The 13,644-nt window shown below is 43.0% G+C and overlaps 1 protein-coding gene across 1 annotated transcript in view; it reads right to left on the reverse strand.

The window, feature by feature from the left end:
- Positions 1–1,746: 1,746 nt before the first annotated feature.
- The window catches only part of ADRA1A (adrenoceptor alpha 1A), a 109,094-nt gene continuing 97,196 nt past the window's right edge, over positions 1,747–13,644 (reverse strand). The window contains exon 3 of the mRNA XM_030817001.1: positions 1,747–3,349. Coding sequence (XP_030672861.1) covers positions 3,179–3,349 — 171 coding nt within the window. The 3' untranslated portion in view covers positions 1,747–3,178. The remainder of the gene's footprint in view (positions 3,350–13,644) is intronic.

The following is a 13,644-nucleotide window of genomic DNA, read 5'->3' on the forward strand; positions in this document are numbered from 1 at the left end:
TTTTATTTTTTTTAAGTGAGGATATAAAAATGAGATTCTTGAAGAAAATAATAAAGTGTTATCTTTGGAAGGTAAACTTAAAGGCACCTTATATTTTGCTCTTCTTATACTTATTTACTTATTTCCTACATTTTCTATAATGAATATTTCTACCACAAAAAAATGCTACTTACCAATGGATAAATGAAGACAAATCTTAAAATAAATCTTAATACCTATTCATCCAACAAGCAAAAGACACTTTGCAAACTATTACAATCTACCTCATTTAGCTGGCTGAAGACACCAACTTTCTTTGTCTGCACTACCCACTCCATTTCTCAAGAGACATTAATAACACACCATGACTGAAAAACTAGGGTGTTATGTGTTTAAAGAAAGAGGTTTAAAATATTTTATTAGATAACACATATCAATATTGAACAACACTTAAATAGATGGCATTCATATTAATAAGGACAATATAAATTCTTATAATTTGAACAGTCAGTTTGTTCAACAAATAAAATAAATTCATTTTTATCAGTGGGCATGATCCATGAAGTATATTTTTTCAATAATTTATTCATCTGCTTAGTACTATATACATTCATTTTCTTTGAAAAGAAACATAAAATCAACGTGATTGTTAACCACATCACATCATAAACAGATGGACCTGTAAAAATGGCGTGTAGAAAATTCAGAAACACTTAAACAGCACATTCCAAGGATACTGAGTCCATTTAAGAGAAATTAAACTCTTTGAAGCCATTGTAGTCAGCCTGGGTGTCATATATATGCATCGATACAAAATGTTGCCACAAATTCAAGTATAATGATTCACACACATAAATATATTATTCTGACATAGGAGAGAATGCTCCCTTGAATAGTATAGCGTGCATACCAAACTCTCAGCACGATTCAGATTAACTTTTTTTTTTTTTTAAATGGAAGGAAACGTAATGACATCGTCAACTTAGTCGACCAAATACCAAACCTGGAGAAGGTGGATGTGGTTCACAAACACTGCACGGTTAGAAATTGCACCTTACATGGAATCTTATTTGTCACAACAATTGTTAAAGGTTACAGAAAAACCATAGCAGCTAAAACCAGCCAGTCAGCCCACATTTGCTTCTCTGGCAACGTGGAAATGCTGTGTTTGTATTTTGAACAAATGTAACAAGGAGACAAGTAGAAACGCTGCAGCAAGCCAGGAAATGTCACCGGGTTCATGGTTAAATGGCGTCAGCTTTATTTATTAAAGTATAATTTTAATTTCACAGGCAAAATGAACCTCCAGATTTGTTTTCCTTAGCCCCAGCAAGTCAAGTCCTTCCTAACTGTTAGTTGATTGCAAAAGTGCAGCTTCAAGTCTGTTCTTTTTGCTTTCATTTCCCCCCTGCCCCACCTCTGCTCCATCAGGTTTGTAACACAAGCAGACACTCTTTCATACACTTCGATGTAGCATGAGATGTGACCCTTGGATGGTGTGAAAGCCAGCCTTTGGGGATATTACAGTGATTCAGATATTTTCTGTTTTTTTTTTTTTGTTGTTGTTGTTGGAAAAACTTGTTTTTTAAAAACATGCTGCATAACATCTTCTTGCTAAAAACAATTTCTCAATTAGTAGGAACACTGAATTGCTTTGTACATGATTTGCTTGTTAAGACGTCCAAAGCATTTGGTTATTCTTAAGAATTAGGCACTTCCATTCTTGAGCAAATATTTATTTGTATGAAGAGAAAGAAATAGACCTCCTTTTTTTTTTGTTTAGCCATCCCACTGTAATGCTGCAGTAAGCCTTGAGAACAAAGAGAATCAGACAACTGGGAAACCAAGGCTTTGTGATTTTCAGCCAAGCCAAACATGGTCACTCTGTCAGGAAAGCCTTGGACTCATCCCTGACTGGCTGTTTCAGTGAATTCTTTCTTGGCTTAAAAAAAAAAGTGAGAAGAAGAGCAGTTGTGTGGTTTGCCTGTGGGGACTTGGGCAATGGGGGTTTGTAGAGCCAAGTGTCCACCATAATAAGCGAGACTGACTTCCCTGTGCCCGATACTTGGGAGGAGGCAGCACCCCCAGCACACGCCCGAGGTTCACCAGCCCCTGGGCCTTGGCACAGATTCCTCCCTTCTTTGCCTGAAACAACTGTTTCTGTTCCCCACCCCATTGTGTCCTCCAGGATTCACCGTAGAGATCACCACTTTTGATAAGCCTAACTCTGCAGCCGGCTGAGGCCTTTCACCAAGCTCCCATGGCACTGTATCACCATCACAGGTGCTTGGAGGGCAAGGACTATGTCTCTGCCCTCTTATTCTCCACCCCCTGGACTTAGCGCTGGAGCACAGTCAGCCCACACTGAATATTATAGAGTGAATAAAGAAATGAGAGAGCAGAGAGTGCAACAGCAGCTGTCTTTGAACGAAGGGGATTTTGTTTTGCAGCGTGATTTTCATGTCTATGAATGTTCTAGAATTTGAGGGACACTAACTTTTACAAGTTAAATGTGCCTAACTTTTTTTCTTTTAAAATATTTTATTCTGAAAAATTTCAAACATGCACAAACATGGAAGAATGGCGTGTGGCCTTGCCTGCCATTCTTATTTCATCTATCACACTTGCTTCCCCACTTTTGGCAATGAAACTTTAAAGCAAATTGTAAACGTACTTCGATATGCACTTACCAGTTAAGGACAATGCCGTTATCACATCCAAGAAAATTTAAAGTAACGATCTAATTATCTAACTTCTAATAGGACCCAGCCTATGCTTAATTTTCTCCGATTACTTCAAAAATATCTTTTTACACTTTGTTTCAGTAAAGATCTAAATGAACAAGGCTTGTACAGTATACTTGATGAATACATCTCTTAAGAATATTTTAACCCATAAAAGTTCCCCTTTTTAAAATGCCATTTACTTATTGAAGAAACTGGGGTGCCTTATGGAATTCCTCACACCCTACACATGGCTGATGATTCTCAATGAACTTTAAAGAATGAAACGGGGGAGGGAGGTTGTGTGAAACTGATTTACAAAAAATCGAGCTATTTGTCCCTGAAGGCTCTTTTCCTCTTTCCCTTTGCATTCATGATCATTCCTTAAGTTACTGTTTTTCCTGCATCAGTAACAGTAATATGTTGGATTTGTGCCTTAGTCAGATGGATGCTTGATAAAGAAGTAAATCCATGTGTCAGGCAAGGCTCCTGGGCTCCTGGGCTCCTGGGGTGGATTCCAAAGACAGTAGGTCGCAGGACCAGTGGTGGGTTTCATGCTCCCCTTCCTTGGGCAGTAAGGACAACAGTCGTGGACGGGAAGCTGGCTTCATGTCATGGGTGTGTGTCCCTTTAAAACACAAGGTAGACTAACATTTAATTAATCATGCATTTTTAATATCCTAGGCATCATGCATCAATGTGATCACAATTTTATCCTTTTGTAGAGTAAGAATTCTTACTCCAAACCCAATGTGTCCATTTTTCCAAGTTCAGACTTCAGTAGAGCGGGTTCTCAAATTGAGGATCCCTCTAATTTCCTCATTAGCCAGGCTGGTCACATTCTGCTCCCTGTGAGATGATGCTTTTGGTCTTCTTTCTCCAAACACTGAAGGAACTGAACGCTCTTCTTTTTAATTTGGGCCAACACCAATCTGTTCATCCTTGCAGCTGCTTCTCAAAATCCAGAAGACTGAAATAGCCATAGACTGTGTTTATATAAAGCAGAGTTGGGCCAAGAACCTCATCCCCGAAAGTGACTTTTTTCCTCTCTTTAAAACAAGTTTGAGATTCTGAGTCACGAGAGACCATTTGGCAGGGAGATGGCAGCAAGTCCCTGCCAAATTCAGCCTCCGAGCATGGCTGACTACCCCATCAGCCTGAGTCGTGGTGAGCTGAGCTTGCAGTGTGGACTTCCCTGTGAAGCCACCTGCCTAGAAGGCTGCAGGAGACCACTTAAATGGTGCCCCAGAAATGTCTAGACTCGATTGGCAGAACCTGAAATTAGAACTAAGATTGTGACCTGGAGCTTCCATGAGAGTCTGGAAGTACAGCTTCAAGTCTGTCCCTTTTGCTTCCATTTCCCCCACCCCCCACCTCTGCTCCATCAGGTTTGTAACACAAGGAGACACTCTTTCATATGCTTCAATGTAGCATGAGATGTGACCCTTGGATGATGTGAAAGCCAACCTTTGGGGGTATTATAGTGATCTTCAATTTGCAGTGAAGTCAAAACGACTTCTGTTCATGATTGGGAATTTGTGGTTTTGGCTTGTAAACATTTACTTCCAATAGTTACCCAAGCCAAGAGGTGTTCATCCCGTATTTCCATAGATGATGTTACATCTTAGTTTTGCTTCAAATGCTGTACTGTTTTCCAGTGGTCAAAACTACTTCTCTTTCCCATAACATCATTTATATAAGCACACGCATGCACACACACACAGGCAGATACTCACACCTTTTCTATAGTGACTGCATTTTATGTAGCATCTTTCATAGGACAACTACGATAAGTTAAAATACTTTCTATTGCTGAGCAAGTAGCAAATGTGAGGAAGATGACAAACACCAGCCTTGGATACTCTTGTTCTGGGCTGTCTACAATTCAGAGAGCTTGGTGGAAATCTTCAAAGTAGTGTAGTTTGCCTGATTTTTAAAAGCTAAGACAACTTTTCCAGGTGGGGATATTTCCAACCCAAAGAAAACTGTGTGGTGTGGGGAATAACTGAGAGTTGGGATTTGGTGCCTAGCACCTTGAATGTAGGAACGACAGGACCCGAGCCGCGGTGCAGCAGGTGCTTTGTGACCTGCTTTCTAATTACAGAGAAATGAATATCTTCGGGTGGGGATGACCAGCTCCTGGAAATGTAAACCTGAAGTGAGATAAAGAGCAAAGGAAAGTGAAGGACTTATTTTCTCTCTTCCTGCACATGGCACTTTCAATGCTTGAAGATACTTTAAAGGTGATCTAATTTATAGTTGCGTCTTATTTAGATAGCATTTGAGAGGGGAAATGAAGATGGGAAAAGAGTGCTAGCATTTATAGGGGGCCTACTATGATTTTATAGCTTTATCAGCTCGTAAGGCATTTAATGTACACAATTGTATCTGCTAATCCCATTTCACAGGTGAGGAAAATGGATCAAGAGAGGTCACGTGATTTGTTTAGGGCCACTTAAATAGGTACAGAGACGGGAACTGCAGTGAAGCCCAGGCTGGTGGCTCCCAGTCCATGATCGGTCTTCTCTCAACACCATTTTCCAGGTCCTTCCAGTGCCCTTCCTAGCATGGGCCTTGGGGTGGAGTTGGGAAGGTCACATTTAGCAAGCTAAGAGATGAGCACAGGAGAACACCAGGAGGACATACAAGAGAGTGCAGCTCTTTCCAGTCTTTCTATTTTTCAAAACTCCCTGCAGACTTGACTTACTTTCCTCTTCTCATACCCATAATGTTGTATTTATTCTCTGGGAAAATTTTTTTTTGTAATGTGACTATGAAATCTCATACCTTACCATATCATGTGCAAAAAGCTTGGCATGTAGTGGATACTCTGAAAATACAATTTTTACTATTTAAGCTTTATCTTTGTATAAATCATCATGGATGCATTACAGGGAGCAAAATGATTTCTTTGTCAGGAATACTGGGTTAAGTTTCTGTGTTAACATGGATACATATGTAACAAACCTGCACATTGTGCACATGTACCCTAAAACCCTAAAGTATAATAAAAAAAAAAAAAAATTAAAAAAAAAAAAAAAAAAAAAAAAAGTTTCTGTGTTAATACAGAGAGTGAATTGCTTGTGACTTGTTATACCCAGAGATAAAAATAGTTTGTTTTCCCTCACATCTGATGAAGAAAGCATGTGTTTTTGATTCAGCTTTAAATGCTGAGGCAGAATTTCTGTTGCACAAATGTCAGCTCTCACTTGTTGAAGTTTAGGTATCAGGGTTGCATATGGTGTTCAGAAGAGGAAGACGGGGCCAGAAAAGCTGCTGGGAATGGAGATGAGAGCAAGCAAGGGACCTCAGTTTTTATTCAATTACTTCCCAATAAAAGTATGACTCTTTTTTTTAAGTATGTAGAAAACTAGCAATAGATTGTTATTTAAATATTTGTAATATTTGCTTGCTTTGATCTTCAAAATACTTCACAGAAGTACTTTTTAATAGCCTTCCTACTTGTCAGATTGAATTTGGGCATCCTTATTTGTAGATTCAAGCTGCTCATTCAGCACCGCATTCTTCAAGGTCTCCTCCTTCTCTGCTCTTTACAACAACCGTCACCTCTGTTATGACTCCAGGACTGACTTGGGGAGGCACTGTGGGGCACGAAGTACTCTGCCCGATGCTCAACTTTTGATTAATGGGCTACAGCCCTCCCATCCCTTGAGACTTCAATTAGCCGAACTCTTTTCATTAAGAAAGATAAGGCTGCATTTAGCAACAGGAATGAAGACAAGGGAGGGGAAGAAACGCAATTTTTAAAGATAAATCAATAAGCCATTGCTACACTTATTTGAACTTGGTTTTGGATGGCTTTTGGGCTTGAATAGACCGAATACTTTTGTAGGCTTTGCCTTTTGATGTGATTTTCCCCCTGTCATTTCTAGATTGGACTGAAGCTGGTGCATCACGTGACTCTAGACAGCAAGGGTGTTCTGATGTGATTGATATTGTGGAACCAGATATACTTGCAACCTGAGAGTCCCCAGGGAGGAAGGAGGTGGATAGGAGGCCAGAGCGGCATGGTGTCTTGCCCAGAAAACACAACAGTAGGTGCTATGCAGTTAGAACAGTCCTGATTCTTCCAAATGAGGATAAGTGCTCATCGCTTCTCAGCAGGAACCAGGACAGAAGAGAATATATCACTCTGTGTCTGTCAGGGAACACTGTGAGGCAATACAAGGGTTTTGGGTTGGGTGATTAAGTGGAAATGGCATGGGATTTTTCAAGAGGCACAAGACGTGCAGCCCAGGATGCCCTGAGACCAGGCAGAGTGGGCAGCAGGGCAGCAGGACCATCTCATTGCGCTCATGAAGGCTTAGGCTTTAAGAGTGAGAGGTGGTCTTCGGAAGGTCGAAATTAAGAGAGCTTTTAGCAGGGCCTGGCTGTCTACATCCTCATATCAAATCCAAACAGTGCAGCTTCCTTTCCTCTTTTCTGTCTTTCTTAGGCTATGAGAAGAGTAGAGGAAAACTACATGAGGCTCCTTGGCACCCATTTTTCAAGCCAGTCATGATACAGGGCAGACAGCACTGACATACCCTTAACCCACCTATCACTGGCACGGGCACCCCAGGGTGATCACAGGGCTCTCATGTGGTCCTCAATGCCCCAGTTCCCAAGATTGGGCTCTGCTGTTGGTTCTTATCCCATCTTGTTCTGCGTCACCCTCCTCTCGGAGTCTAGGGTCTGTCCTATTTAGTGATGGGGCTCTGCTTCCTCAGATGCAGATGTCGCTGGGTAAGCATATGCCCACCTGACTCGAGATGGCTGTGATTCCCCACTGCTGACCTGGGGTTCCCCACTGCTGTGCTCTGCACCCCTAACTGGGATCTTACTGTCCCTTAGAATCCTCAGGGTCATCAAGTTGAGCCTTTCTGGGTGGATCTTCTGATGTTTCCAGGTCCCTGGGGACTGGACTCCCAGCTGCTATCTGTAACTAGTGGTTGGATCTTATTACTGGTTCTGCTGTGCACCCCTCTCTCCATGCCTGCTTAGAGGCTGTAGTACTGTCATGGGCATGCTAAGTGACAGACCATTACTGCCATCCAGGAGTTCTCCTCTAGTTGAGAAGACAGAACTTATATAAGTACAGTATATACAAGGTACCCTTTAAAATACTTTAAATAGATATAGACTTTTAAAAACAACAGAAAAATTACAATAGAGTACAGAATTAGTTGCCAAATACATTCTACAGACAATTGCTGTAAGAACTTGGAGAGAAATTGGGATGATCAGAAAGGACCGAATTTAAACTTCTAATCTGGGAAAAGAATTATGGATAACATTTTGTATGGGCAGAAATGAGAGAGTGAGGAGGGAGTCCTTGTGGGCTCAAATGAGTCTCCCACAGATTCATATGTTGAAGTCCCCAAGACCTCAGAATGTGACTGTATTCGGCGATAGTGCCTTTTAAGGCATGGTGTGGTTAAATAAGGTGATGAGGGTGGACCCTAATCCAATAAAACAGGTGTCCTTAAAAGAAGAAGAAATTGCGACAGAGAAATGAACAGAGGAAAGACCGTGTGAAGACACAGGGAGAAGATACCTATCTACAAGTCAAGGAGAGATGCCTCACAGGAAACAACCAGCCAATGCCTTAATCTTGGACTTTCCAACCTCCAGAATGGTGAGGCAATGCATTTCTGTTGTTGAAGCCACCCCATTTGTTATGATTGGCTAGGACACTAATATGGCGGGGCTACAAATGCATGGAGCTGTGCTGTATCTGCAAATGCAGGAGCATACTGGTTGGGAGAAGATCCTTTACTTAAAGCAGAAAAGTTCCTGGAACAAGAATATGATGAGTTGGCAGAAGGACTCTGTGAACAAGTTCCAGTAGCAGATGGGCTGCTGCGGACAGGGACAAAGAGCAGAGTGCCAGAAGAGGAAGAACACCCTTTGCCTGGTTCACAGTTTTGCTTAGGGTATACATTCCGATGGGTTAAGCATTACTCAATGCTAACATAAAACCAGGTTTACTTTATGGGATTAATCAAGGCCTCGAAGGCCCTCAGGCACTCCTAAGAGGGAAAGTCAACAAGAAAGGAACAATAAGGGCAAGAGACAGAAGATGCAGAAGAAGAGAAAGAGAAGGTGACTTTGCTGGGCTCAGTAGAGACTTTTGAACCATCAGAGAGTGGTAAGAGGTGCACACCAGGGAGGCTCATAGAAATACTGCAGCCACCCACTCTGACCACCAGCTCTTTTCTAAAATGTGGCTGCACATTGTTTGTACCTTTCACTTGGAAGTAATTGTGTAAGAACAGAAAGGCAGCACTATAAGCAGAGGGTAAAAGTCCTTGGGGGCCTTCAGAATGTTCTCATCCTCCTGGCACTGTCTCCTGTTCTGGGCTCTCTGGAAGCTGTGGGCCTGGAGCTCACAGAATCAGGCTGACCTGGGAAGAAGATGGAGTTGCTGAGGGCAGCCCCATCTCGTCACCCAGAGCTATGCATGGAACATAGATTCCATGGGAAATGGCACCCTCTGGAGCAAGGGCACCCACCCCAGCTTCTTTCACTGTTTGTAAGTTTAGCAAGAAGGGGAGAGTGGAATTATGGAGAGGATGGGATCAGGAAAGGAGATGGGAAAGATGAAAGGGCACAGGACCAGGACCAAACGGGGACGAAGAAGGGAAGGGAGGGAAAGCTGCCACGAAGCATCAGCCAAAGGTGGCAGATTACTTAATGGCCTCAGTATTTCCAGGTTCTTCCATATCAGTTCTGCACCCACCACCATCCATGCACCATCTTAGAGCTCTGCTGTGGAGCCTCCTCTCTCAACACTGTGAACACCATGCCCTCGGCTGCAGGAACTGCACCTTGTTTCTGATCGGGAGAGTCTTTCTCTTCCTCATGGCCCATCAGGACTGGAGAGAGGAAGGAACAAGAGGTCCCTTCAACAAGTGTGTCAGCTCAGGGAAACATGAATCTGGTATTCCCAGAGGAGGGCTAAATATGCTTCCCCATAGTAATATCATTTCTATTCCAGTTAGTCAAAGGAAAAGGAAAAATAAGAAAAGAAGAAAGAAGTAGAGGAGGAGGAGAAGGAGGAGGAGGAGGAGAAGGAAGAGAAAAAGGAGGAGAGAAATTCTGCATCCTATCTGTCGTTTGGAAATGCCGCTCATACCCAGCATGCTTTCTGAACCCCATGGCTCTTCTTGGTGAGCTCCAGGCAGGCCCTCAAATGCCCTGGTGTGGGGTGCCATGTCCAGGAGGCCTTCCCAAGGAGCCAAGTGTGGCCCTGAAATTCTCTTGGGGTCCTCTGGGGACTTCCACTTGGGCAGGTCCCAAGGGTCAGGGAGGAATTTCAGGTTGGCTTTGGTCAGGAGGTGTGTATTTATTGTTGCTACTCTTAGGGTCAGCCAGATTGTGCTGTGGGGGTTTCCCTGATGAGGTGAGGAGCTGAATGATGTTGAGGCTCCCTGGGCTCCAGTGGACCTTTCTGCTCTACAGACAACAGCAGTGGGGGTGGCAGACGCTCACCTCTTATCCTGATACCTGCTTGGAAGGTCACAACAATTCATGGAGTGAGGCCACTCTGAATATGGACTTGTCACTTTGTCCAACGACTCATGCAGGTTGAGAACATGAATTTAGCCAAGTGGAGTTGTGTCAATGGCATATGAAAAATATTTGTATGTTGAACACTGAAACCCATTGTTTAGCATCATCTGTGCTACACTGGTAGCTAGTAACGGCATAGATCATGATGGCAAATTACGGCCCATGAGCTCACTCTGGCCTGCAGCCTGTTTTTTTGTTTGTTTTGTTTTGTTTGAGAGAAAAAGGGTTTTTACATTTTAGAGGATTGTCCCCCTCCCCGCAAAAAGTCAAAACAAATAAGAATGTGTGATAGAGACTGTATGACCCCACAATGCCTAAAATATTTACTATCTAGTCACATACAGAAAAGGTTTGCAAACTCCTAATGTATATTAAATAGATTTTATTTTTTGGTTCATCTGGGAACATCCTCCCCCTCCCCCATTTATAACAATGCCTCTTGGAAAAATGCATTCTTGACTTTGAAACAGATGAACCTGAACTCCATCTAGCTGGTAAGCTGGGGACTCTCTGTGCCTCTCTGTATTTTTCATGCCAAGTGCAGGGCGGGGTGCAGGAGAGGTTGTTTGCTGCTGCTGATGACCAGTGGGTATGCAATGACCCACAGGCTGACCGGGAAAAGAATTATTCTCCAAACTCCCTTTGGGACCTCTACGTTCCTGAGGACATTAAGGCGACAATCACTGCCTTACATGTCACCCTGTGGAGCAAACCAAGAGCCTCCTGCCCTGCCTATTTCCTTGGCTCTGCTGCTGCCATCTAGGGAGAAAGAATAGAATCACATGTGTTTGTCTGTCAGTCAATGACAGAAGCATAGACAAATATGCCCTCGGCCCGTAGAACAGTGGCATGCTGCCCAGCCATGGCAGAGATAAGGCGGGAGAGAAAGTGCCAATAGAGCTGGAATTATAGGTCTGGGACAAATGAGTGAGATATGAACGTCAGAGTGTCGAGAAACACAGTGGACCTGGGAAACATTGAGGTGTCATGGAAAAAGGAGTCGGAGGCTGGATTTGGGGATATTCAAAGAAACCCTTTAATCTCCCACCTCCTCTTTTCTTTATATGCTAAAGTGTAGGTAATAATCTCTTCCTTCTCCTTCTACTGCACAGGGATGACTTAAGATAGGCACAATTACTTTGACAAATATAGAGTGCTATATAAACGAACAGAAATATTAAACTCAAGTTGGGATTTTCTGTCTTAGCTTTCTCTCTGATCCAGGCTTTTGAAGAAGCCAGTGCCATCATTTTTTTTTCTCCAAATACAGTGTACATTTGCTCTTAGATTTTCTGCCTAATTAAGTCTGTAGTTTTTATAGTTTAGTAATAATCATTTCCAGCTTATAACGTGGCTCCACTGAATATGATATGGAGAAAAAGTAAAGTAATAAGTCCTGAGCCACACGAAAAGGAAAGGCAATTATTTTGTCTTTTGAAATGAATCAGCCACAATCTATCGGGCAGTTCCTTGCTTATTAGTTGCAGCAAGGCATGACTCAACCATCCTGCTTTGAGTGATGTCTATGGTAAATCTTCCTGCTCCTAAATCCCTCCACCCCCAAACCCCACAACCTTCCTTTTAGGTGGGAGAACCAGTAATGATATTGCAGCAGCAAAGCAGAAATGGCAATTTCCTGCATAGAGCAGATAAGGTCCATTCTCAACGCCTCCTCCATGACATTTACGTCTGGGGAGCATGAATGAGCTAATGCTGACGGGAGCAGGGCTGGTGTCCTCCGCTGAAATCCTTACTTGCTTTTGTCAGCCCAGCCCCACAATGGTCATCTCCACTCATTCTGCTCCCAGGGGTTCTGGAGGGCCAGGAGGCCACAGCTGCCATTGCTTTCTGAAGATGGTGGGTACCACAGCAGCCCGGCTCAGCCCAGCTCCCCAGCACAGTCTGCAGATATGGAGCAGGTGCAAACAGTGTTCCAACTGGGCTCCACTGGAGCTGTGCGCAGGTGGTTTCATGTTTAAAAGTCCTAGCAGTGTAAAGAAAAATCAGACTAACTGGTAAGCATACCTCTGATTCTCCATATTTGCCTCCTCTGCTTTCTTTTCACTTGGTTTTCCCTTGGAGAGTTTTCCTCGGAGAGTTTACCTCCCATCTGCTTCAGTGCCCTTTGCTGATGAGCAGAGCTCTTTCTTTAATTAAGTCAATAAGTATTCATACACAGAGGCAGCATCTTTTTTGGCCAAAGGGCCTGAGCAGACCAGCCCCAGAAGCAATTGAGAAAGTTTGTCAAGCTCTGATTAAGTAGCTGTCATCAGAGTGAAAAATTACCCGCCCAAGCAAATAGTTCCTGAAATGTTCTCACTCCCAGGTCTTAACCATGAAACCTACTGGGCCAGAAGGTCGGGATATCCAGTTTTCACTTGTGAAAAGAAATTAGGAACAAGTGATGTCACATAATACATAGCCATAGCTTCCAGCTGACTCCTCATTTGCAGACTGCCTAGGTCTCCAGCTACCTGGAGATCAGCATTCTGTACCCTTTCTCCACGGTGTCATCATAAAATTCACATGCTTTGATATGCTCTCTGCAATTCTTGGTGAAATATCTACAATCCATTCCCCTCTGTCCAACCAAAAAAAAAGTTGGAATACAGGTGAGTGAGAGTGAGTTATGTTGTATTTGTTTTCATTTATTTTTAAAAGGGTTGTACTTCCCAAAAGTGTTTCTATGAACTGTGGCTGGCCATCAATACCTTCAATACAACACCCGGTATGTGTCCTGTCTGCAACTGCATTTTACTGTTCTTGGCCAGTGTAGTCCCTTCTGCATTCTCTTCTGTGCCCATCTTCCCCCAGCGTGCCATAGTATGTCCTCCTTGCAAGGCCTTAATCGCATTCCAGGCCATTAACTCATAAAAATGTGATGCAGTCTGATAGTTAGAAGTGCAGACACCAAACCCTTCCACAGATGCCCTGCTCTTGGGTTTGACTGGGCTGGAGATTTGGCAGCATGTTTGTCATGGTTAATTTGGAGGCAAATCCCAAGGAAACAGAACATTAAAAAGTTTGGATATGGCTTGGCATCCTCAGCACACCCAATCCAAATGGGAAAACGTTTACCCCCATTCTCTTGAGGAAGGGGGGCTATGGAAAATGTGCAGGTTGAGAATAGGGAGACCCAGGTTTAAATCATGGTTCCCCCTTGGCCTTGGGCAAGTCCTTAACCTCTTACAATGATCAGATTTTTATCTGTAAAATAGGGGTAGCAGAGTTTCCAGGGAATTTAGAGGCAATGGGTGCAAAATTCCATGCAGATGCCTGGCACACAGTAGGACCTAACAAAAATCTTAAGAGAATATTTACTTACCCAAACACTACTGTCTACCATGGAATATTTATTTTAGAATAT

This window comes from Nomascus leucogenys, chromosome 8, assembly GCF_006542625.1.
Source record: "Nomascus leucogenys isolate Asia chromosome 8, Asia_NLE_v1, whole genome shotgun sequence".
Taxonomy (NCBI): Eukaryota; Metazoa; Chordata; class Mammalia; order Primates; family Hylobatidae; genus Nomascus; species Nomascus leucogenys.